Source organism: Dendrobium catenatum, unplaced genomic scaffold (assembly GCF_001605985.2).
Source record: "Dendrobium catenatum unplaced genomic scaffold, ASM160598v2 fragScaff_scaffold_1076, whole genome shotgun sequence".
NCBI lineage: Eukaryota > Viridiplantae > Streptophyta > Magnoliopsida > Asparagales > Orchidaceae > Dendrobium > Dendrobium catenatum.
The window spans coordinates 53,002-80,416 of record NW_021319538.1 but is presented as its reverse complement, the minus strand read 5'-3'; the positions used below and the strand labels follow the sequence as shown (position 1 = coordinate 80,416).

Sequence of the window (27,415 nt, the reverse complement as noted above, 5' to 3'; positions counted from 1 at the left end):
TTTTTCCAAAAATCCCTCGACTTTCTCTCTCCTCAAGATATTTTATTTTAATTTCTGATTTTCTCTCTCTTCAAAACGACTGATTTCAGCTTTATAATACTCAGATCGGCCCGGCCGATCGCCAGATCGTCCCAGGATGATCAGACCAATTTTGATCGTCCTGGACGGTTCCCAGAACTATTTTCCGGCCGATATTTTGAACAGTGCACATCGTCCTGGACGATGCCTCGATCGGCCTGGACGATGCCTACAGAAAAACACCTGGAGCAAATCTGGGCAAATTCTGGAGCAAATTCTCAACTGATCGTCCCAGGACGATCCCAGATCGTCCTGGACGATCCTGGAGCAGATTTTGATATTACACAGGCAAACCTCAAGATCTAGTTTTGGAATTATTTCAGATTTTTTGTCGATATTCATTTAAACAATGATGAACCACAGAGCTACTAAAATATCCAAATACTAAAAACTCATCCATAAAATTTCTTTCGTTCATCAAAATAAATATATACACTATAGTACATGACTACAAGTAAGAGCTACATAATTGAAAATTAAATTAATCATGACTGTATAAAAATAAAAATAGCAAAATAGCTATGACCTCAAATCTGATCCTGAACAGCTAGTCCGCAACCTCTTTTCTCTTACCAGATTCTGAAAATCAAAAGTAAAACCACTTTGAGCTACAACAGGTCAGCAAGCCATATAAACCAATCTAAATTTTTAAATATTCTTTTATCAAAATTTTTACTAAATAATTAATGAATAATTAAAAGCAGTTAATTATAAATAAATCACTAAACTGAGAATCACAAAACTAGAAAATGTAATAAATGCATTGTAGTTATTATATGATTCAGATAACAGTACATACCAAATGAATAAATTGTAATTTATATCACAGAGTAGTTCAGATCACATTTCCTCGACTCAAACAAAATCTCAAAGAATTTTGACCCCTTATGACTCCCTTTTTAATTATGCTTATAGCACCAGAATACATCAGATATCCCTAGGTAACATAAAATCCAACTAGGCAAAAATGCACATTTTAAGAAAATTACCAAATTACCAGAGATTGTGTAAAATAATGTTTTAAGACTTTTATTGTACTATTGCACTATTTTTTAAAATCCCGATAATTTTTTATTCACTAAAAACCCGTAAATTTCAAAACCCCTGGTGAAAAATTTCTAGAAAATATTCAAAATGTGTATAATTATAATATCTACAACATACAAAAAGTTACGCGGTGAAAGTTTTACCGGTACAAAGTTATCCCCGTTTTTCGCTAACGGATACAAAATTTTAATTGAAATATTCACTAAAATTTTCACATTTTTGAAAATTGAAATGAGCATAATATGCCTTACCTCAGGACGAACAACTTTCCCAACTGCGTCGACAGACAAAAAGGGCCCGAAGACGCCCAAAAATCGAATTCCATCCTCTCTCACTTCTCTTTCTCTCAACCTCCCTCAAGCCGATTCTCTGTTTGAGCTTAAAACCGAAAAAAAAATAAAAAAACAAAGCTTCTCATGTAATATAATAGTGGAATTATATATTTTCAATTTTGTTTTTAAAATAATATATAATAATAATGTTATAATTAATTTTTCAATTGAAAATTTATGAAAGTTCTTTTAGAGATTTCAAAAATTACAGAAAAATATTCGTAATTTAAAAAATTTTATTTAAAAATTATGGTGAAATCAGTTTCCAAAACGGACACCTAATGATCCCAAAACCCCCACTTTGTACCTATAGGTGTCGATTTTTTAAGAAATTTCAATAGTGCCCAAAAATTATGAAAAATTTGGAAAGCTAAAACATGACATCATAAATGTTCCGGCGAAGACGTTTTGTGATTTGGACTTCTCTAGGTCAACCAAAAAATTTTTTTTTAAAATTCAAAGGGGTTTCACAATCTACCCACCTTAAGAAAAATGTCTTCCTCGACATTCCCAAAGCAAAGCAGAATTAGTCAGAATACACATGGATACAACTGCCTCATCAGATTTCTTATCCCAAGTAGCCTATATGGCTGTCCTATGCTTTCACTGCACCTTAACCATAGGAATTTATTTGCTTCTCAATTGTCTCACATCATATGCCAAAATCCTTTCGGACTCTTCTCTATAATGTAGACCTGGATGAACCTCAACATTATCAGCATATTTTAAAAATATTTCTAGAATATTCTTTAGGAATAAGAATGTTCTAAAAATATTTCAAGAATATTCTAAGAATGAATATTCTTTAAAAAAACTCTCAAAAAGAAAAAAAAAAGTTCTATGTTAAAAAATCATTTCTCTTAAAAAAAGAGGTGGGATGCACTATAGCTCGCCCGCTAAAAAAATGTGGACCCATCAAATTTTTTTAAAAATAGCATGCTTAGAATTGCGCGCCCTGAAGGGCGTGCCGTTATGTCTCTTCCGACAATGACTGCCGGCCTGTTCATCTGCCTAACCCAAATCAGACATTTTTAGGATCACCGGAACCATTTTTCAACGTTCAAGATCCAATTTTTCCACTTCCAGAGCTCAATGGTGCTTTTATAATGAATTTTGGACAACTTCAAATATTTTGGGATGTAATTTTTCAAAAATTTTGCTCCAATCAACGCACCAACTTCAAAACACACTCAATTTATAATTAAATGTATTTTTACTTGGCTCACGGCCCCGAGTGGAGGTCCACATTGAAGTGGAGGGAGCGACCGCACCTCGTAATTTCTCAAAAATTATAATTTTGCTATTCGAACAATTTCAAATGATATGACCTATATTTGCGAACTTTGCAGGCTTCAACGTCCAAAAATACGGAGCAACTGATATATTATCAAAAAATTATCTTGATCGGGCACAAATATCCGATTTTAGCAAAATCAAGGTGGAAACTTTCAAAATTAAATTTGGGACCATTTGAACTCTGATTTTAGCAAACTTTAGTCGAATTGAACGGCTTGAAAAAACAAACCCCAACAACACCAAATTTGACTCAATCTAAGCCCAAATTGGACCAAATCGAAGACCCGAAGCACATTTGGAAGGTTCAATCCATAAATTGGATGGCCAAACAAACTTCAAATGTGACATGCTTATTGTCAAATAGAGTGGCTTGATGAGTCGAGTCCAATGAGCCTAAAATCGCCAAATTCTGATATCATTAAAACATTCAAATGCCCATTAAATAATCTATTGTTGCAAATCTATTTTCATGACTTATGTTTTGATGATTGACAAACACTTGGACTTCCTGTAGCTTCTAACATTTCAGGAATCGAAGATCGAACGAACAAACGAAGCCAGCTCAAGATTGCGTAGGTTTAGGGTTGATTCAGTCTGTACTTTGTTTTTTTTTCTTCTTGAGTCTATTTGTAATGGTCAAAGAGACTGATGCTAAGTAACCCTACACACACACACTTGAGAGAATTAGAATTTCTGTTTTTACTCATATCGACCATGACGATATTTACATCGTCTTGGACGATCAGGCTTAAAACAGAAAGTCTAAATATGAATTCTTAATTAAGGCAGCCGACATTAACATATCGGCCTGGACGATACATGTATCGGCCAGGACGATAAGCTCAAAATAGAAAGAAGTTGCCGCCATAGACAATTAAGGTATACTGTATTTTTTAATTATCGGCCGGACATAATTAAGGAAGAAAAGGAAGAGAGAGAAACTAGAGTTCTCTCACCACCAGAATTCTCCTCAACCACTGTAGGACTTTCCCACGGCCACCTGACTATCGGCGGACTTCCGCCTAGCTACTGAAAGGCGTCAGACTTCTGCCCAAGCACTGAATGACGTTTGGCTTTCGCCAAACCTCCCCCCGGCCAGCACCTTTCTCCAGAATTACATCAGGTGACTAATTGAAGTTGAACTTCTTCTCAGCCACCAACTAATGCAAGACTTAAACCGGACTTCCAATTATTATTGGACTTCCACCCGACAATGGTCTTTCTTACCTTGATTACCCACTGATTATGATTTTTTTGACCTCCGTTGCTAGATAACCGTCTTTTTAACCACTGTCGCCCTCCGACTATGATTCTTCGGACCTCCGTTGCCAGATAATGGTCTTTCTGATCACCGTCGCCCTTCAACTATGATCTTTCCAGCCTTTATCACCAAACAATAGTCCTGCTGACTATTGTCGCCCTTCGATTACGATCATTCCGACATCCGTTGCCAAACAACGATCTTCCTGACCACTATCGCCCTCTGACTACGATTTTTTTGACCTCCATCGCCAGACAATGGTCTTTTTGACTACTGTCGTCCACCGACAACGATTCTTCCTTCCTCCGTAAATTGATAACTATTTTTCTGACCTCTGTTGCTCGCAGACTATGGTCATTCTTACCTCTGTTGCCAGACAATAGTCTTTCTAACCTTCATCGCCTGCTGACTAAGGTTTTTCTGACCTCCTTCACATGATAACTGTATTTCTGACCCGTCGAACGCTGATTATGGTCCTTTAGACGTCCGTCGCCCACCAACTATAGTCCTTTCGACCTCCGTCATCAGACTACCGTCCTTCTGACCCGTGTCGCTAGACAACAACCTTTCTGACCTCCGTCACATGCTGACTACTATCCTTTTGACCACCGTCACCAGACTACGATCTTTCCGACTTCAGTTACCCGTCGATTATGGTCCCGTCGACCGGACAAACATGTCAATTCTGATTCTTTCAATTCCCATCATATAATGCACTATATGTGATGTATATTTGTTACATCAAGCCAACTATGTCAATTAAATTTAAAGATTATAAATTATTAAAAAAAAATCAAATCAACCTATAATTATAACTTTACAACTAACTCGTCTTTTAATAGGGTAGACAGCTCGAATTAGGGGTGCAAATGAATCAATTCGGTTTATGAGCTGGCTCGAGCTCGACTCGTTAAGAAGCTCACGAGTCGAATTTATGAAGTATGGAGCTCGAGTTCGACCTGAAATTCGAGTTCAGTTTATTATGAAGCTCGAGTTCGATACTGTCCCGCTCCAGTACTCATTGAGCCGGCTCGATTAAATCGCGTGGACGCGGGGTATAGACGGACCGGGCCAAAAACGAAGCGCGAGGCTGAGTAAATAAAGATCTTTTCGACTTCGCTCTTACGGAGTGATTATTCCGTTAGATTACCGAATGCATCCGGAATCCAATAACGAACAATAACAAAATGTCAGTTCATTAAATTACTCGGTACCGTGCTCAGGCGCTCCGCACACACTCGTTATGCTCGGTATTCCTCGCCAGAAGCAATAAAAATTCCCTTCGACGTCTAGGGTTTGCCTTTCAGCTTCTCTTTTCGTCGTTGCTGTTCGGCTTCGTTGCTTTTGCAGGAGGTGTATAGATTGCACGCGTCGCTTCTTCGGCTCCTTCGTGGCTATTCGACTTCGTTCCTTCTACGATTTTCCCTTCCTGTCGGATCGGAAGTTACGACATTTTGATCGGAAGCAAGAACGGGAGTTCGCTGGCTGTGAAGGTAACTTTCTCCCTTTCGCACGCTTGTTCGGCTAAATTCCGTTAAATCCGCCGAACCGAGGGATTTAGTAAATCCGGGATTTAAGCCGTAAATCCGGGATTTACGGAATCCCGGTATTTAACGCGCGCACAAAAACCGTTTGGCTGGATTTAGCGTAAATCCGACTTGAATCCTACGATAAATCGGTTGCCGCGACTGATCTCTCTCGCTCGCACGCACGCACGCTCCCGATCGATTCATAGGATTAGTCGTCTTCTTCGCGATTACAGGTAAGAGCTTGGATTCTCTACAACCTTGACAGTTAATCATCCCGTTTCCGGAAAATAAATGAGATCTTCTTGAATTTGCTTATCTCTCTCGCTATTTGTTTTTGCCGTCTCGCGGGACTTTCCGACCAACATTGCATAGCCGGGTAATGTTTCCCTCTAACCATCTCTTCCTGCCCTCGTGCACAATATCCTTTAAACGGAATCGATCTAACGGAGTCGGCGCCTGTCTTTGTTCCTGAGCGCGTCTGTCGGGATTAGGGCATTTTTGGGGTTTGGGAGAATGAATTGGCGGAGGAATTGTCGACGGATTTATCTGGTTTTCCTGGAAGATATTGGTTTAGATCATGTTATGTGGTTCTTGTGATTTTTTGGTCACCTGCTGGAGTTACGGAATGTGTATAGGTTTTATAGGTTTTGGTTGAGCGTTTGTTCTAGGGATGGATTCGTGGAAAAAAGGATCTAGATCTGTTTGTTTGACTTCAGTGCATTATTTTGGGTCGGTGAAATCTTGAGCGGCCTATTCTCCCTGAAGCTTCATATTTGAATGAATGGAAAGCATTTTTTGTTTGAGATATATTTTAAATTGAAGTTGGGGTTATAGCTTCGTTTTGTTTGGTACATGACATCAAATGCTGCAAGCACCTAGATACATTTCGTTAGTGATTGCTATATTAATCATTCTCTACCGTGAACATTTAATTTTAATGTCTTATTTAGGCAATAGTAACCTCCTTTTATCGTATTTTGCTCTTTTGGGCAACTTATGTGTTAGAATTATGATTTTATTGTACATGATTTCTTTGGAGCGGGAGTTCTTTTCACCAAAAGCTCTAATTGATCATTTTAGGTGCTATGAAGCTAAAATGTTAATTCAAGAAAAATGTTGTTTTACTTTTTTCATGTGCTACAATTTCTGATGGAAACATTTTTCTCTTGCTTCATATTTTTGAGAATTCATTTTGTCTAGATGGCAGTTTGATTTTTTTTTTTTTTGGAATAAAGTTGCATGATAAGGAAGGTTAATGCATTTAAAGTGTTTTGAATGATTCAGTTTTTGGATTGCCTATAAATGACATGTGTGGCATATGCATGCAACTTATCGTTCATCCAATGGCATGAAGGTTTTTTTAAGGGGCCATGAGTTGGTCACCATAGCAATACTCATTATAGTAATCTTATTTGTATATCCCATGTTTATTGAATTCTTAATTCTTACTTCATGTGGCATGTTGCTTATTGTTCGACATAATTGAGCTTGTACCTTTATGCACAATACAATAATATAGGCCAGAATAAATAGTATCTTTAATAATTAAATTTAATTTTTATTGAATTATTTTAATGTAGCATTTTGTATGATGTTTTAGGTATTCAAGGTATGGTTTAATACTATCATACCCTGAGTCCGGAAGGCGGTACACCCCGACAACATGGGACGCATGGTGAATGAATAAGAAAACCTATTTTGTATTCAGAAAGAGAATATGTATATTCAAAGGATACATATATACATTAGAGTAAACGGAGGAAGTGAATAAGGATCCAATTCATTAATAGAAGTTTAAATATCCAAAACATTTAATAATAAGAGTTCTGATACAAGCCAATATAAATAGAACGAAATGCAGGAACGAATCTTCCCAACCCACAAAAATCATAAACATAACATAATAAACTACTACAACAAAATATAGTATAATGATAGGAACCCTGCTCCTGAGGTGACATTCAACAAAACACGCTTATATGACCAGCTAAAAAAAGGTAATGGGTGAGTTTGATAAATCAAACTTAACAAGTAATTACTATCTATCAAAGCATAAATAACAAATGAGTGGGGCATGCAATATGGACAACTAAGGGTAGAAGTAACAACTTTAAGTCATCAAAGCAAATAGCACCAACACATGCCATGTTTCCTACAACAAAGATCTAATATGCTTGTGATATTAATGTATGTGGTAAATCACTATTAATGCAATTATTTTAATGCCTGAAAGTGCAATCATACTAGGTATCATCATACCTCAAAATGATATACAATTATTTATTATTTCCAATTCATATTTACTTACATTTTCTTACATTTAAACATATATATTTATGGTCGGTTCATCATATACCCATATCGAGAAGGTAGACACCAACACAAGGAAATCCATTAATTTCCTGTAGAGTCGTCACTGTGGGGGCATATCGACCTTGGCTAGCTAAAAACAAATAGGATTCCATCGACATGCATACAATCATACAAGATAATTGCTTTTATGAATGACCAACACATATTATATAAATCAATATGTCATATATGATTTGTATATTTGTTATGATTTGTGGGAATGAGGTTCATTTTATTTAACAAAGCTTAATTAGATAAATTTAACTTTTCCAATATATAAATTTAACTTACATGAATAAGAACTAATGATGAATAAATCAAGGTAAAGTTATGTTTACCACTAAGCTGATTCATTATGAACGATAAAGAAGGTTACTACATGTATTATTATGCTAATGAATTCAACATAGGACTAATCTAAATAGTTATAAGAGAGCCTATTACAATTGGCATGAATTACACCCTTAACAAAGATTTGTACGTTTACACAAATATAAATAACAATGCTTACATCTAGGCGAATGTCACAACTCAAAGCCCAAAAGATACAAGGTAAAGTTATGTTTATACCTAAGCTGATTCATTATGAACGATAAAGAAGGTTAGTACATGTATTATTATGCTAATGAATTCAACATAGGACTCATCTAAATATTTATAAGAGAGCCTTCTACAATTGGCATGGATTGCATCCTTAACAAAGATTAGTACGTTTACACAAATATAAATAACAATGCTTACATCTAGGCGAGTGACACAACTCAAAGCCCAAAAGATGCTTCACTGCTCACGCCTCAAAGATAAAACTCAAAGGGTCCTACAAACAATAAATTGTAATTTAACATTGAAGATGATGCTAAAGGGAACAAATGTTTGTAACATAAAACTTATAAATCAAACCTAAAAATACATTAGATATTAATAACCATGCTTGAAAGATTTATGCCATAAACAACGAAGTTTGAAAATATCCAAGATAAAACAGGGTTAGGTCGATTCGAAACATCAACACGTATAAAGCTTCTTCCTAAAGCAAGCTAAATTGATAAAATAAAATAAAACTGAAATAAAATCTAAATAAAACTAATGAAATGAGGGAATGAAACATGATTATACAACTTGATAAACACAAAGAAGAAAATAAAATAAAGGGAGGTGAGAAGAGAAGATGAAGAAGCTTACTATTGAAGGAGAAACATGCTGTAGGCGCTGTTGCGAGAAAGAAGCAAGGAAGGGGGAGAAGGAAGGGTTGTGGCGGCTGCTACGAGGGAGGAAAGAGGGGGTTTAGAATGATGTCCTAGGTTCACCTATTCATCTTAAATGATAAAAAGGAAGGCATCCAGCGTGAAGATCTGACGAATATGGAAGGAATAGCGATTGGAGGGAGATTTGCGGCCGAAAAAGGCTGTTTGGCTCGCTTGCGTGCGAAGGAGGGGAGCTTGGCTTTGGTTCGCGCGGAAGAGAGCGGGGCGGCTTGCTTGCATTCGTGAAAAGTCCCGGGCTAGTTCGGTCCGTGTTGGGATATAACAAGTACATTGATGGTTATCATAGTGTCTAAGTAACAAATCTATTTCTTTATATTGAAATATATAGTTTACATTGGATTTTAATTCTTTTCACTACTATTTTCTGTTGAAAGCTTGTAACAGATGCGGTAAAAAATGATGAAATGGTGTACCCTAATATGGCTTCTTAAATTTCATCTGTAGATATATGCAAAAATATGTCTTGTTACACTCTTCCATTGTCATGAATGAAGCAATAATTTTCAATTGTATTCTTTATTTATGAAATTTCAAATAAGATTATTAAAAAACATGGATAAATGTAGAAATACATTATCTAGATGAACTAAGGAACGATTTGAATGCTTTAAGGAGGCAAACTATTTATAATCTGTTTATGCATAATGGGAGCAATTGAGGAATTTCTACCAACATGTCTGAGCTCACTTATTCTTATGCAAGTGACTTTGGTAGTAGTTGTTTTAACCCCTCTTGGTGTCATACAAACCTTTGTAATTGTTTATATGATATATGCACATGCAAAGGCTATTTTTAAAAAGAAAAGTTGAACTTTATTATGCAATGCTGATAGTAATGAGCATTGAAACATGAACCACTTTTAAAAGTCAATTTCCAGTAAGTCATTGTGTATTCAAAGAAGTTAAAGTTAACAGCAGTGACATGGCTATTCGGAGGACCTAGGTGGAATCTTCATGAAGTATTTATCCATTAATTTCTTATAACAGTTCAAGTTAAGAGAACCTATATGAAAGGAAGCTATCTGTTCATGTATGATCGTTATTTTTTTAAAAAATTGTAAGTTCAATTTATAAAAAATGGTGGCATCATTTTATGGGAAAATAAAAATGAAAAATGATTATATTTTTCTCAACATTGGACTCAGGGATCTGATAGTAGTTGTAATTATATCAAATTATAAGCATTGAGTAAGGAAAATTCAGTATTAAAACTCATGCAATTTGTATTTATGTTGTTGCTCAAGTTTTTTTGCTTTGGAAAAATGAGATAACATCGTTTGTTTATATGAGCAACTTTAACTATCTGTTTTATTCCCAGGATAGATGCTCAACTTCAATATTTAGTTCATCTTCTCACTAATTGATATAATATTATGATGTTTGTCGATATGCCATTTTAGTTATAAAGTTGGCATCAGTTTGATGTGGTTATTTATTTATAATGTATACTTATGAAAGTTTCTGACCTAGGAAGCGAAGTTGTTTAACATTCTTTTTTAATGGGGTACTTCAACTTCATCCTGATTTCCCCTACCCTAACCCCTGCCGTGATCATTCTGTTACACCGCCCTTCCCTCCTCTCAGTGGAGTGTTTGACACTTTGCACTTTATAGAGGCTTTATTTGGAATTATTAGCATGAGCATAGGATAACATGTTTCTCATACTTGATGTTTTATAAACTTCATTTGTGATGCCTAATGGAATAATTTTTTCTTTCTTTCTGATATGCAACACAAAATATTTTACATAGGGGTTGAATAAAATCAGTCTACATTTGTTTTGATTGGAAATTTCATTACTAGCTTGTGATAGCAACTATTTCTCATGATTTTTGACTTGTGAAATTCCTTTTTAAAACAATAAACAAACCCCGACTTTGTTTGTTTGTAAATAACTCAATATAAAAAAGTTGGGTGGTATGTGACTATGAAATACTTAGGAATTGAATTTTTATTATAATAGATCCACGGTCTCTTGACTATCACAGGTAAATGCTTGCTTTTCTTTTGTAGTAGGTATTCTTTTTGGAGAATGAGGTGGTGTTTGCTAGTATTAAATATTGATATTGTATTTTCTTACTCTTATCACTTTATCCATGCTCCAATTTTGTAATTCTCTAATTATCAGTATAAAATGTGAGTTTGATTTTATTTCCTTCCTGTCTTGCAGCTGTAAGGGATTTGTGAAGCGTAATGGCTATGCTTGATGAGCCACTCTATCCGATTGCTATTCTAATTGATGAACTTAAAAATGAAGATATTCAGCTGAGATTGAACTCCATCCGCAGGCTCTCCACTATAGCAAGGGCGCTTGGTGAAGAAAGAACTAGGAAGGAGCTGATTCCTTTCCTCAGTGAGAACAATGATGACGACGACGAAGTACTTCTTGCAATGGCGGAGGAGCTGGGTGTATTTATTCCATATGTTGGAGGCGTGGAATATGCTCATGTTTTGCTTCCTCCTTTGGAGACTTTGTGTTCTGTGGAGGAAACTTGTGTCAGGGATAAAGCTGTTGAGTCATTGTGTCGAATTGGGTCTCAGATGAAGGAAAGTGATATTGTAGATTGGTTTGTTCCTTTGGTGAAGGTGAGAAGTTTACTCTTTCTTTATGTTTGCTTTATTATATTGGCCGTCTTTCTCCTATTTTCCTTTTTCGTACCTGCATACTTTAACTCCAATGTTTAATGAAAATTATGACATTTTGATGTTGAGAAACTATGGCTGTCATGCAAGCTATATATGAAACCTAAGACTGATTCACACCATTTCCCTTTATTTAGAGAAAGATCTTCATCCTTGTTGTTTTCAAATTTGAGAAATGAGAGGTAAAATAGGATGTTTGTTTCTTATTTTTTCTTATCTGAATTATTATTTCATTTTGATTATATTATACTTTTCTGGCAATGAAGATTTCATATTCGACCCCACATAGTGGGATAAAGGCTTGTTGTTGTTGTTGTTGTAAGATTTCATATTGATACGAAAGTTTTCTAAAATTTGCGAGTTTAATTCATGTTTTCTCATATTTGATTTTTGTTGAAAGTGAATAAATATAACTTGACACCTTTCAGGAGCATGATTCAAAGCTATTGATTCTTCAAACTTTGATAAATTATATATTTGCCATATGTAGAGGACATGAGTTATTATTTCTAGTCTTTCTGGACCAAAATCTCCTTTTTCTTCACATTCAGCAAATTATGTGATTCTTAAAGTTTATGATTATTTGTATCTTACATGTGCAGTAGGTATGTTACATGGAAGCAATTGTTGTTATCTTGTCTGTTTAGATACATAATGTTTTTCTATGCTCTTTTGATAATTTTTAGATATATTCATGTTTTCTTATTCTGAATCTTATTTAGTTTTATCTGTCATTTCCTTATTCTGTTTTTATAAACTCACTCTCCTCTCTTATTCTCTCTGTACTATAGAAAACAGTAAATAAAATTTTGTACTTTGAAACCTCACTTATTTTTTATTTTGATCATGTTGCCAATGTCTAGAGATTAGCAGCTGGTGAATGGTTTACAGCTCGAGTTTCCTCTTGTGGCTTGTTCCATATCGCCTATCCAAGTTCTCCTGATATGTTGAAAGCTGAACTAAGATCCATATATGGTCAGCTTTGTCAAGATGACATGCCTATGGTGAGAAGATCTGCTGCATCCAACTTGGGAAAATTTGCAAGTACTGTTGAACAAAGTCACTTGAAGACAGATGTGATGTCTATGTTTGAGGATCTTACTCAAGATGGTATGTTATTTCAACCACTTGTTTTTCTTTTCCCAGTTTGAGTTGACAGGTTTCTATACAACAGTGTGGTTGCTATTTTTGCCGTTAAAACTTGCGAAGTCAATTGAAAATTGAAGTGCGAAATAAATATTTTTTAGCCTTAAAAAATGAATTGCAGACGTCTAATTTGGCCCCTCATTTCAGTGAATCATATTGTGATCCTATTTTTCTTCAAAGGTCTTGTTCTGTTCCATTGCACTGATAGAATCTTTACATATTAAATAGATGCAAATTAGTTCACAGGTTATTTTTTTTTCTTTACAGACGTCTACTACATATTGTACTTTGCAACCACCAAATACCTATGTTGTTGGTCCTGCCCCTCCTTAACATCTAACACCCCATCTGAAGTCATCATACAACTCATCGTACCTGTTTTAAATTCTTCTCCACCATCTCTGCCCACTATAAATGGTTGATACAAGGCTAACGATGAAAATAGAAATGACAAATTATTTAGGTTAGTGTAGTCATTTGATCGGATTCTGTGATCATGAATAATAATTGCCATTAAATAGACAGCTGATGTGCTAAACAGAGAATTTTGTTAAATAGACAGCTGTTTGTAACTTTCTATAACATGAAGTACCTGACTATATTTTTGTTTGCTAAAGGGTCCCCAGAACATTTTATCTAAATGATATTCTTATTTGTTTTATTTGGACCCTAGTTTTTTTTTTTTAATTTTTTTATAAAGGAATTTGTGGCAGTTTTCTTAGCTTGCTATGTAAGTGGAATACCAGAGGAAGGACACTAGCTAGTTTAAGATTGTAAAGCCCCTTTTTCACATCTCGTCAAGAAATAAGGCATGTCTTTAATGGGAGAAAAATCACTAGTATTTAATGCCCTATTAATCTGAACTAATTTAACGTGAATGGTGATTTTGTGCATTTAAGCTGTTTTTTCAAGCCCTGGACAAAGCTGTAACTGTTCAGAAAATTCTTTGGATACAGCAAATGCTAAAGTTGTTGTCTCCTAGTAGAAAATCATTGCTGCTGAGAAAGTTCTCGTTATCTTTTGTATCCTGACAAGTCTGATTCATCCTTTGAATATTATTCTTGTAAGCTGGATTCTATAACTCACTTGTACTTTTTTTTTTTGCATTTTTTGTGAGTTGTGGTATCTAAATTTATTATGATTTTTTGTTTCTTCAACTCTGATGCCGGCTGTAAGCAATGTTTAAAATTGCGTAATCGGGTATTGAGGCATTTTTCGTTCGTGAGGCGAGGCGTAAGCCTTAAGGCGTTTTGAGGCGTAAGACTCAAAATCAAAAAATTGCATAAACATAAAATGATAAATTTTGTATATACTAATGAGTAATATATAAAACATAAAAATGCACAAGATAAGCAATGACATTGACATATCACATAAGAACTCACTAGTCATCAATACTGTCATCAGTCATTACTAAGGGGGTCTTCATTTGAATCATCATTATGATGAAATGCTCTCTCCTCTTCCTCCTCTCATATAGAGTCCAATGTCTCCCAATCAGCTCCTTCCTCATTATTAGTTATCTTCCTCTTTCCTAAATATTTTTGAACAATATCATAATAAATAATAGTGTAATACATTAATAAAAGTCTAAGAAAAATATATTATTTATATACCTTTTTTGATTTGTTCTTGAGTTGTGGTTGATGTAGATGCTTTAAGACCATCAAAGAAATCAACATTTAAATCTTCGTCTTGTAATTTAGACGGCATTACTTCAACTTCATCATCTACAAACCACTCATCATCAGTTGCCACATCCTCACAAAGCAAATGATCTTCATCATCCATTAATCTTTTTTTCTCCAAATTCTTATCTCTGAGTCTCATATTGTACATAATGTACACCAGTGAATTCATCCTCAATGTCGGACAAGCGATTTCTTCTCTTTGTATGTACTTGATTATAGATACTCCAATTTCTTTCACAGCCAGATGAAGATCATGTCAAACCCAAAACTTTCACAGCAAAACGCTGCAATTCTGGAGTCCCATCACCAAATTGAATCGACCATTCAACTAATATTTATATAAGAGAGTTTAATTAGTGCGAAAAAATAACTTTTAAATGAATGTTTAAACATCAAATAAAATCACTTGGAGATCGTTTGATAATTGTATCCTTTGATTGCTGTAATAAAAAAAAGCCTTCTTTGTTCCTAAAAGGTATCAATTGCATGTCAGCATTTGATCTTTTAGTTGCATCACTTATTAGATGATCTATGCAATGATACAATCTCAACTTTATTTCAGGGTTTGTAGACTTCTTCTCTGAATATCGATATTGAGGGTTTATGTAATAGCTAGCTGCATGCAAGTGTCGGTGAAGCTGTAGCTCCCACCTATTATCAATAATATTCTAAATTTCCCTAAAGCTTCTCTCATTGCCTCCTAAGTTGGAGGCAATCATCTCTTTGGCTTCATCCATGGCATTGTAGATGAAACCCATTACATGCTTCTTCTCAGCATCCACTATCCTTAAAACATAAACTAAAGGTCTAGTGATTGCAATGACATATAAGACACTTTGCCAAAATCTGTCATTTAAAACAATTTTTCTAATCTCTTTTCCCTCAGCCTTTTTCGCCCAAGCACAACTCAACCACTGTGTAGATGTGGACATAGCCTCTGAAAGTTGTCTAGCATCCAGTATGCTCTCTAAGGTCATGTAAGCAGTGGAAAATCTTTTGCTGCTGGCCTTAGAATTTCTTTCTTTGAAAATTTTCTCATAAGTGCTAGAACCCATGAGTGGTTATAAATAAACTTGGTTATTTTTTTTGCTTTATTAAGTGCATTTTTATGTTGAGGTAGCTCCCCAAGCTTCTCAAGAATCAGATCTATGCAATGTGCAGCACATGGAGTCCAATATAGATTTTTTCTCTTCTCCATAAGTTCTTTACCTGCAGCCTTGTAAGCACTTGCATTATCTGTCATAACTTGTACAACCAAATGTTCTTCAACATGGGGGGAGGGATGTTTGATTTATGTTTCTTATTGGAAGATGTATAATAGCTAACAGATCATTTCTGAGGAAATAATTTGCTCTGATCAATGTAATTATTGAGCTTGACCTCAAGAACTTCTACTTTTTTAGCTAGATTTTCAAACTTTCTGCTCATCCTACCTTCAAATTCAATAAAGAGTTTTGTGCAGGTTTCTTGGCAGGATTTGATTATTCTTTCTTAGAGAGAATTCAATGCTTCAGCAGAAAAACTTAAGTGTGGTTGCTGAGGAGATTGGTGGGGGTCTTGTTGAGGAGGTGGGGTATGATGGGGAGATTTGGGTGCGTTGATGGGTGGTTATTTCATGAGGGGAATCAAGGGATGGATGGTTGTCTGATGGATATTTCTTGATATTAATTAGATCAATTTCAGCTTAGGAAACTCCCTGGAGGACAAAAAATTTGACTTTTCCTTAGATTAACAAATAAATTAGTAACCACCTCTGTAGTGTATGCAATATCATCAACCCATCGTAGTAAACGAGGCCTTTTGTCAGCATTCATAGGAGCATGAATAGAAGTATACTCCAGGAATCAAACCTGCTTAAGATGAAAGAAAGTTTTAGCAAATGAATTATTGAAATTAAATAAAATTTTGAATGAATTTAGCAGTTAGCACTTAACACTCATAATTAACAGAGGTACAAAACCGTTGATATAACATGTTGACTTCTTATTTGAAATCTTAGAGGAGGCCTTATTAAACCCTCAGTTAAAAATTCTCTAATCGACACTGTTCAGTTTATTGACAAAAAATCATCTTCATTATTAGCTATTCTTTGAACAACCGAGAGGTTTTAAAGTTGTTAAGTTGAAAAAATAAATTTGAACATAAATACATAATAAACGTTCTTAACATAGTTTGTGGGGGGTTTTGCTTGTTCAACTCCAGCATGCCTGCCTTAATTTTCAATGATGTAATTGATGTATGTGCTAAGGAAAACTAGGATATTTCTTCTTATTTATTTGGCAGACCAGCAAGAAGGGCCACTTCATCAGCAGTGAAAGGAAGAGGTTGACCTTTTAGAATAAAGCATTGCTTTGAAATATTCCACCTTGAGATCAACTCATAAATAAGTGGGACATTTTGCTCAAACCCAGGAAATTACAAAAATTGTATAATATTTAAACAGTTCAATCTGTCCACGTCTTCAGGAGAAATTTACTGAGCAAAATTTTCTCAGATTGTTCGAAAAGTCGAAACATAGCATCGATAGGTAATAGGACGAACATATATATGAAAAATCAAGGTTAGTAACATATAAAATAAGTAAAAAAATTCGCACAACATACGCATAGCGTACGCACAACATACGCATAGAGTACTCAGTACTTATGCACAGCGTATGCACATCCTACACGCAACATTGACACAAACTACTTTATTTTAAAAGTTTGTTAGGGTTTAATTGTTAAAATTTAGTTAGGGTTTAAGTTTCAAATTTCAACATAAACCCTAAATACAGAGAAAATACGATGACATCAAACATTTAAAAAGTTTCGAGAAGGAACGCATACGTATAGTGTAAGCACAAAATACGAAGAACTTCAAAACCCTAAACACATACACATAGCATAAACATAAAATACGTAGAACTTAAACAGAAAACATGCAAGCAAATTACCTTTCTTTTTGGGGTGACGACATCTTAGAAGGAACTGAGTGAATGCTTGAAATTGCTCCGGAGTGAATGCTTGAAACGTATGCCGGAAGTTGAAAACCGAAACGCCGTGTGAACTGTGAAATTTTTCTGCCATTTTATCTTTACCAGGGTTTAAATGTTGAAGCCACGTCGACATCTCACTAGACAATCCACGTCGGCAATTGGGGGGTCAGAACTGAACAAAAATATATTAGGTTAGTTATTTTTTCTTAGAGGCGGCGCCTAAAAAATGTGAGGAGAGGCGCGCCTCAGTAAACTTGAGGCGTAAGCCTCAAAACTTGAACTTATTGCGTGGGCTTTGAGGCTTAAAGGGGCCATATTGCGCCGAGGCGCGCCTTTTATTGCACAATTTTAAACCATGGCTGTAAGTATCTACAAATCATTTGGTTTGTTGATTTTTTTTAACGACTTTTGCCAGGTCTGATAACTACTCATTATAGTTTTTCTTGTTAGTTTCATTGTTATGTACACCTCATTATTGATATATTTTGTCATTTTTCATTTAGATCAAGATTCTGTGCGTCTCTTGGCTGTTGAAGGATGCGCTGCTCTTGGAAAACTGTTAGAACCCCAGGAGTGTGTATCTCACATACTTCCAGTTATTATCAACTTCTCTCAGGTTTGTCTATTATGTTCTGTTTATGAATTATTTTTTCTTTGCATTAACCAGAAGAATTTGTTCAAAATTGTTTAGCTACACTGTCTAACAGATGTTAATAAATATTCAGTTAATTAGTCTGACAACTTTATTGCATTAATGTGTATTTTTTAAATTTTTAATAGGATAAATCATGGCGTGTTCGCTATATGGTTGCTAATCAATTGTATGAACTAAGTGAAGCTGTTGGTCCAGAAACTACGAGGTAGTGTTTGGCAAGCATTGTATATTGTTATAGAAATACATTTGCGTTTATAAGTTTTCTTATTTATTAAAATTCTGTTTATCCCATATGTGGGAGAATATTTTGAGATATTGCTACTTCTATAAGCTAATTGACCTAAATTTATGCATGCTTGTGTTGGTTCGTATTCACTTAAAGACGTGCACTTGGTCCCACAAGAAGTCTCTGGAACAAATTCATGCTATGTAGAACTTTTATTTGATTTTTTTTCGTTCCTTTTTCTTATATGTTGTATTGTGGCAACACTATTCCCAATAAATTCATTCATACCTCCCTCATACATTTCATTTCTCACAGTATCTGTGGTTTCTGATATGGTTTTTCTGCACTTATTGCTTAGCTTATTTTTTTTTTCAATATTTATTATCATTTTTTGAATTTTCTCTTTAGTAAATGTTTTGAACGTTTTAATATTGTTGATATAGCCTTCTAAATTTTGAAAATGGGAGATTTACATACATAATAATTAAAACTATCTTATTTACATATTCAAAACCTTAAACTTCCTATTTACTAAGCAATCACTTTGCTAACTTATATTCCAATTGTCCTGTTGCTCCTACTCAAAATTGCAAAGCCCTTGATGACAAAGAAGAGATGAGGAAATTGTAATTGGATATCGCTAGGGAAGCGCATTGACGAGATCGATGGTGAGTTAAGAAGAAGAGGAGTTTACTCTAACACATTGTGATGGAAAGTTTATTGAGAGGGTGAGGAAGGTGGTATTTTTGATGCTTTTTAAATAATTAAGTGCTATATACAACAACAACAACATCAAGCCTTTGTCCCACCATATTAAGTGCTATATGAGTAAATAAAAAGTTTTAGATGTTAAATATATAAGTAGGATAATTATATATATGCGTGCGTGTGTATATACCCTTTTAAAAGTTATTTGAATGCCTTAATGCATAATCTGTTCATATGACACTAAGAAGGCTTTTTTTTTTTCATCTTATGAAATTCTGTTAGTTTTTACACGGTCCTCTTTTCCGCTTACGTCTCATCCTTCTCGATTGTACATTGTTGACAAAGCACTCAATCTGTGGTATTTTTTGGACTTTTAACTTCTCGTGTGATTGGCCTCTACAATATTTGAATTAGAGATCATGTATTATTCACTAAGTTTCTTGCCTTTCTTTTATCTCTTAGGAGTTATTTCCGTTGATTCAAACTTTTTATTTGTGCTAGGTCGGATTTGGTTCCGGCTTATGTTAGACTTCTCCGTGATAATGAGGCAGAAGTTCGCATAGCAGCTGCTGGCAAAGTAACAAAGTTTTGCCAGATTTTGGGCCCTGCACTAGCTATCCAACACATTCTTCCTTGTGTCAAGGTATCCATTCCATGATTGTCATGCATATTTTGGTGCTTTTAATTTAAATTCTGTCCGGTTCATTATCCTAATATTTTCTTTCATTATTATTATTTTTAGTTTTATTAATGCTTTTTCATGCTGTAAATTCAGGAATTGTCATCAGATTCATCCCAACATGTTCGCTCAGCCTTGGCGTCAGTGATCATGGGAATGGCACCAGTTTTAGGAAAAGTATGAGTTATCCTGCTCTGTTCTTGTTATTATTCTGTTGAAGGAAATAACTTCTGATGTTCTTGTTAGTATTCTGGTGAAGGAAATAACTTCTGATAATTGACTTATTCACATATGTATTTGTTGAAATATGTTCTTATTTGTATTTCCTTTCCCAATTTTTGCTGTTAGTTGTTTCTCTTTTAACATTTCCTGGGTAGATGTTTTTTTGTCTATCTGAAAAGGGTAAATAAGAATTGTTCAATGTTTATACTTTTCCCTTAATAAGTTTGGTGCAACGCCACTCTGCCACACATATACCTATTCCATTTGCTTTCTTTTAGCACAAAATATCTATGGCTTAGGTTATTATTATCATCATTATCATCCTCTCACCTCCTATAGGGGATATGTTTTGTGTTCTTATACTTTCCTTTGCCATCTATTTTTATGAATTCTATCCATATTAGATTTGGTTGGTCACATTTCAGTCATTTCTATCCTTCTCAATTTGCCTTGCCTTGCCGTTCCATTGCTGGTCCTTGTCATTTATGCTTCAAGATTTTTTCTTTCACCTTCTTACTTGATGATCATGCTTGTTGAAAATGAACAAAGCTTTCTAGCACAAGGGTGATACGCTTTGGTATCAAAAACAGCCAACGAACCAATAAAAATTCAACAAGCAACAGATTTTTATTGATAAGAAAGGAAATACAAACAAATAAGATGCAATGGTCCTCTTTCGAGAGGAGGACCGCCTCTCCCAAACCCTAGACGCCACTAGGATTCCTCACAAAAATATTGGACAGCAAATACTCACAAAATTCTGCATACAAAATATAACATAAACCCTACTACTTATAGCAAACAATAAACAACAAATTTCAAAGCAGCCCTTCCCCCATACCCTCTCAAATCAGGGCCCTCACCCCCCAACCACCACCACCACCACTACCCCACACACACGCACAAAATATGCTCTCTCCTATTAGGAGACATCTCCTAAGTAATCCCCTCCAAATTAGTCCCAAAATATTCTCTTTTTAATTTGGAAACATCTCTTAATTAATCCCCTCCAAGTTAGAATTCAAATTAGATCTCTTGCCCTAAATAATTCTCTCCTAATTGTAATAAAAATTTTCTTATATAATTCCCTTTCGATTAAAAACCTTCATAAATAGTTTCTTCTTGATTAGGAAACTTCCTAATTCCCTCCGAAATGGAGGAGGCAACCCTCTGAATGATGTAGGCAGGGGAGGGGGGGGGGGGGGGGGGGGGGGGGGGGTCAAAACAAGATGAAAATTTATTTTGACCCTTGGGCTTCTAGTGTTCTCGGGTGAGCCTTGGTTGCTTGGAATTGAGCTCAAAATTATGAATTTTTTTTGGTGCTAGCTCATAAATGCTTGAGCTGAAGTTTTAGCTCAATGATTGGGGATTAATTGCACTTCCTAGCTCATTAATTTATAAAGGTATGCTATTATATCTTGGATTCATTTTGGAATGGACTTTGCCCCTTCTTCTCCCTTTTTCTATTTGTTTTCTTGTGCTGACTGTTTTCCCAAGCCTTGTCCCTTGGATTCCCGTGGCTGACTGTGTTGGGTGGATTTCCTGTGCCTTTGCCCCTTTGGTTCCCATGGATGGCTGTTCGGTTCTGCGGTTCCTTGCTTGGTTTCGTGCTGGGCTGTTTGGTTTTGCGGTTCCCTGCTTGGTTCCGTGTACTTCCTTCTCTGTTTTTGCTGTAACGTTTGGGAATTGTTTTGTGGCTGATTGGCCATTCATTTCCCTGTTTTTAAATAAAATATTAATGTGTTTTAGTGGCTGTTTGTATTCCCTTTCTTACCTATAAATAGGAGTTGTTTTGGCATAAAAAAAAGGAGGTTGTGATGATGATTTTTGGAAGATAAAACTTGCAGGTTTTCTTTGGAATAGCTTGCGAGCTATGTCCTTCTCCTTCCTCTCCTCTCTATAGCTTGCGAGCTATACTTCGTCTAGTCTTCTAATCCCTTCTTCTACCCACAAGTATCCCTTCCACTTGTATCCTTATTCTAAATGAAAGAAAATCATCTTTAGGTTGTTTTAAGTTTGGTCTTGAAGGTTGTAACGGTTTCTTTATGTTTGTATGTGTTATGAAATGTAAGAGTTTGTTTTAAAGTTTCTAAGTTGTCTCTTCTTTGTTTGTATTTTCTTATCCCATGTATGTTTTTTAAAGATTATTAAGGTTTTATTTTTGTAATAAAAAATTTGGGGCCCTTCCCAAATTTTTGCTTGCAGCACTAAATTAGCTGGAACACCTCTCGATATTGTTGTAGGAGTGGCTGAACCATGTTTGGTGCTTCTATCTTCTCCCATCTTCTTCTCCTTCCAAACTTTGTAGCTCCACCAAAAGCCCCACTCCTTCACTCTTGGCCCTCCTTGGAAGTGGCTCCAAAGGTGACATCTCATCTTCTTCCCCCAAAATTTTCACCTCCCGATCCTCCCTCATCGAACTCCTCCAGATCTCCTTTCCCTTAGATTCGGTCAAGGGAATCCCGGTCAAATCTTGGTTAGGTTAAAACAGTTAGGTAATAAGTAGAAAACTGTAGGAATTTGAAGATAGAGGTTGATTTTGATTAATACTTCAATAATAATGAAATATACAATTGATCTACTATTGGAGAGGTAGATCTGCTCTCCCATAAGTCCTAGGCACTTCTAGGAACAACTCCAAAGATAAACCACAACAAACACAATTACATAATGAAAATAAAACAACCTAATTACCCTTAAATAAAGCATCATATTTCCCTACCAAATATGAATTCAAATCAACCCTCTTACCCTTAATAAAACCTTCCTAATTCCCTCTTAAATCTAAATTCAAATCAGCCCCATTTTCTTAAATAAATCTTTCCTAATTTCCTCCCAAATCTAAATTCAATTAGACATCTTTTTCTAAATAAAATTTCCTAGTTATTTCTCCCCTGATTTCTCCTCTCTACATAGTGAATATTAACTCTCCCCGAGCCCCACAAGGTATTCCCCCCTAGTGTATCAAAGGGTTTCTTAGAGTCATAGCTCATAGTACGTAGCATGGCGCATGCTATTTTAAAATATCACGAGTCATAAAATTATGAATAATTCAAGAATTTAAGATAGAAAATATCCTTAAAGAAAAAAAAAAAAGAAGAAAACAACAACAACAACAATGTAGTTGAACATAAAATCAATTTAACATACATGAAAGTTGATGAATTGTGATTAGGATGAATTATCAACTGCCATAGTAAAGAAAATAATTAAATTTGCAAATAAAACCATCATGGTTAGAGTAATGCATAGTAATAGGATAAAAGACTTACTTTTAGAGCATGGAGGCACCAACCTCAATAAGCAATTTGTTTTTAAGTCTCATATTCATTAAAAATTAAAGTAGTTATATTGAGAAATATATCATCATAAACTAAAGTAATCTCGTTAGATTAATATGATCTCCTTAATCATAATCTTCTTCATCATCATCAGCATTTCCAGGTGGTCTACAAGTTTACTTGGTTTAAATGAATATTCCTTTTTTTTTTCCTTTAAATCAATCTCAAATGTTGTATATTTTTTCATGCCCAAGCATAGCATCTCTTGCAACATTATTCCATTCTAAACAGTAAAAAAATCATTCAAGAAACTAAACCAACAAAATAGGGTGTATGCTTTATTACGCATATTCCACAAATAGTGCACAACATGCTATTTTGTTTAGTTGTACCTTATACCAATAGTACAATTGACATTAATGTTGATGATGCACTTAATACTTAGTCATCCATTATATTGCTGTTACTAGAGTATATGTTCATCTAAACCTAATGGTCCTATCAACCATACTTGTCAACAATGAATGACGCACCACGGTTCCAAGTTTTCCTTGAAGCCATGCCTCATAGTGCACAGTGTGGCATGTACCATTTTGATAATGACGCAAAATATAAAATAGTTATAAAAATAGGCATTATATGAAATGTCATTAAACTGAAAGATAAACTATCATAATAATAAAAGATAATTAAAGTCATGCATAAATATAAGTACTTAAACAACACATCAAACTTTTATAATTCAAATTATTGCAATCATTTTTTTAAAGCATAATGATTTTGTAATAATTTAATCTACTTTTTTTGGGAATCATCATCATCAACAAAGGTTAAAAAAGCTACATTTTCTTCATCAATATTATCTCCAATTTCATAATCCTTTTCATCACCCACGTCATCCTCATTCTCAATAACAATAATGTCATGCCTAAATGAAGATTCCTTGTTTTTACTTTATATCGCTCTCAAATTTTGTAGTTTTTGTCATAAACACTGGTAGCCTTTAACAGTAATCCATGTCAAATCTTCCTCTCCAACAATGAATTCATTTTTTTCATCAGACTCATCATACATTTTTTCGGTTAGCCATTCATTTGCATCATCAATCTCGGTCAAAGAAATAGTGTCAATGACATCATGATGATTATATCTACGAATTAATGCCCTATTTTATTTTTCATAAACTAAATCCTTGAAGTAACTATGATCCATTATGTTTCTTTTGTTATGAAGCTACAATTGAAATATCATTACATTACATTATTGGTGCATTCAAATGTTTATGTTATTTTATGCTATTGTAATTTTTAAGTTTTATTTTATTTACCCAATGTTGGAAGGCAACCAATGAACATTTGTGGTTTTGGTGCTCTTGGACATATTTTTTTTCCTTTGGTGTGCTAGCTTCTTTGGGTCCTTTGTGCTTGGGTTTGTTAGTGAGTAGCTAAGCTGCCTCTTAGCCTTGATGGGTGTTTGGTTCCCGCTCCTTGCTTTCCCGGTTTCCCTTGCTGGGCTGTTCGGTTTCTGCTCCTTGCTTTCCCGGTTTCCCTTGCTTGTTGTTCAGTTCACTCTCTCTGCTTTTCTGGTTCCCTTGTTGTGGCTGTTCGGGTGGGGGTGCAACCATGCCTTTTTTGCTTCTTTTTTGTCCTTTTGGTTGGATGTGGTGGGAGGCTGAACATGGCTGTTGGCCTCCATTTTCTATCCTATTTATAGGGAAGTTTTTGGCCGTTTGAAGAAGTTTTGGAAGTGAAAACCAAGTAAAAACCCCTGAGGGTTTCTTTTCTAGCTTGAGAGCTAATTTTTCACTTCTATTTGTTTCTTCCAAGTCTTCTAATCCCTTTCTTCTCTCCACAAGTTTTCACCCCATTGTATCTTTCTTCTAAAAAAATTGAGAGTGGTGTTGGTTGGCCAACTTTGTTGGGATTTGACAGATGAGTTGCGGCATACATTGGATTGGATCAAAGTAGCTGTGGTGGACCACTGGTTTGCATGTCCTTGAGCATTCTATTTACCTATTTTATCGATGCATGTTAGGTGACCACTAGTTGATTGTTTTAAGGGTAGTTTGTTTTGGTTTTCTTTCTTCTTATAAAACAATTTCAATTTGTTTAATGTTATATGGTGATTTTGCTTACTAAGGTTTGAATCGAGTTGTGTTCTACTTTCTTAGTGTTCTCCTTTGGTCTTTTAACTTGCTAGTTCTCCCTTCAATTACTATACTAGAAACATGCATAAAAAAGCAACACATACTCCATAAAAATACTTACATGTTCGAATATACTCCAATTGCATTTGCACCCAGATTAACTACATGTTAAACTAAGGACTTTGATAGTAAAACTTTATAAATGAGGGGCTCCTTGGCCATGCGCCAAAAACCAATCAGATGAAAAAAATGAAATATTTATTTTCTACTTTTTTAGTATTGCTAATCAATCTTAATTTTATGCAAATAATGGTACTTGGAGATTGGGTAGTTCTTTGTCTTATAGCTGGGGAAATACCAAATAGACCTTCACTCATAATATATAAGATTAATTCATTATTAATTTTGTCTTCTTCATCTACATCTTTAGATAATCTTCTAATACATGAATAAAGATCATCAACTTTTTCTTTATCCTTAGTATTATTAGGGTTACTGAAGAAATATTCAGGATTTAAAAAGTGTGTCACTCAATGTAGAGGTTGGTGTAGTTGCACTTCCCATCTTCTAGCAATAATTTAAAAAAATGTTCATATTTACCACTGTTGTTGAAGGAATCAAACAGATGAACAAAGTAAACATTGCGTGAGCGAAGGAATCATATGACGAACGAAGCCGAAATCGTGAATCTTAGTTAGAGAACATGAACTCTCGTCATTCGTGTGGGTTCGGGCTGCAGAAACCTAAATAATTTCAAATAGAAACCTAACTAGAATTCTAAAATTCATTATTGTATTACTTTAAAAATTTTAAATATATAAGTATTAAAAAAATATTGTAATTATATTAAAAAATAACTAAAAATTGCACGTGCCATGTGTCATTGCGAGCACATGGCACAAATATGGCGGGGGCCATTTTGATCCTTTGCGCCACGCCGTGCGTCATGATGCGTACTATTTTGCACCATTGACAAGCAGGATATCAACCATATGCTTTTTGATAGGCATGGTTTATAACTTTTTTGTTTTTTGCTTTCAAATTTATATAATACGAAACCACACTAATGCAAGCCTACACTAAGCAAGGGACAACTTTATATTCTCTAATATGCTTTCATTGGCTTGGATCAAGCCCGAATTTTGATTTATATGTATCAAATTTCATTAAATCCTCATTTGTCTACGTGAATAAATTATTAACCCAACTAGATACAAGTTAGCTGAACTAGAGTTTGGCCAACTTTATGTTGAATTTTTTTTATAAGGTTTAGTCAGATTAGGGATAAAAACTTTGCTAAAGGATTGCAAATTGCTTGAAATTTATGTTGGCTTCTGGCTTGGATTGAGCTTGGATTGAAGTTCATGTGCTGACTAATGATACATGCTGTGTTTGGATAGAAGTTATATTTAGCTGATCTTGCTTTACGTCGAGCTAGTTCACGTTCAAATCTAAATGCATATAAATGTATGCATGAATGGATATACACATTTTTATTTGTGTATTTAGATTTGAATTAATGTATATGTGTTTCTATGCATGTATATATGCAAATTAGTATATTTATTTGTATGTCTGTATGTTGGAGTAAGTATTTATATCTTGAGATAAAATTAATCTAGATTGGATCAAATCTTGAATTGATTTGGAATTAACAAGCCCTGTTTGACTTGGGTGTAAATGGGGTAAAGGCATCTTATAACCAGGTTGAACTTGAGTTTGTATCCTGAATAGCCAATCCTAATTTATGCACAAGATTGGCCAAAATAAGATTCTTTTAGTAGTCGATGTCAATGATGGTGCTAATTATCTCATTTGTTCACCTGTATCCTTATGTTGAGCAACTCTTCTCGTGTGTACATATTGAAGGATGACCCTATTC

The 27,415-nt window shown here is 34.8% G+C and overlaps 1 protein-coding gene across 2 annotated transcripts in view; it reads left to right on the top strand.

The window, feature by feature from the left end:
• Positions 1-5,244: 5,244 nt before the first annotated feature.
• Positions 5,245-27,415, top strand: part of LOC110094524 (serine/threonine-protein phosphatase 2A 65 kDa regulatory subunit A beta isoform) — a 36,615-nt gene continuing 14,444 nt past the window's right edge. The window contains exons 1-7 of one of the 2 annotated variants that reach the window (XM_020819771.2): positions 5,245-5,507; positions 11,330-11,745; positions 12,666-12,912; positions 18,120-18,232; positions 18,397-18,476; positions 19,707-19,848; positions 19,981-20,061. In XM_020819771.2, coding sequence (XP_020675430.1) covers positions 11,353-11,745; positions 12,666-12,912; positions 18,120-18,232; positions 18,397-18,476; positions 19,707-19,848; positions 19,981-20,061 — 1,056 coding nt within the window. In that variant the 5' untranslated portion in view covers positions 5,245-5,507; positions 11,330-11,352. Of the gene's footprint in view, positions 5,508-5,636; positions 5,777-11,329; positions 11,746-12,665; positions 12,913-18,119; positions 18,233-18,396; positions 18,477-19,706; positions 19,849-19,980; positions 20,062-27,415 lie in introns of those variants that run through there. The other variant, XM_020819772.2, reaches the window with a different exon arrangement.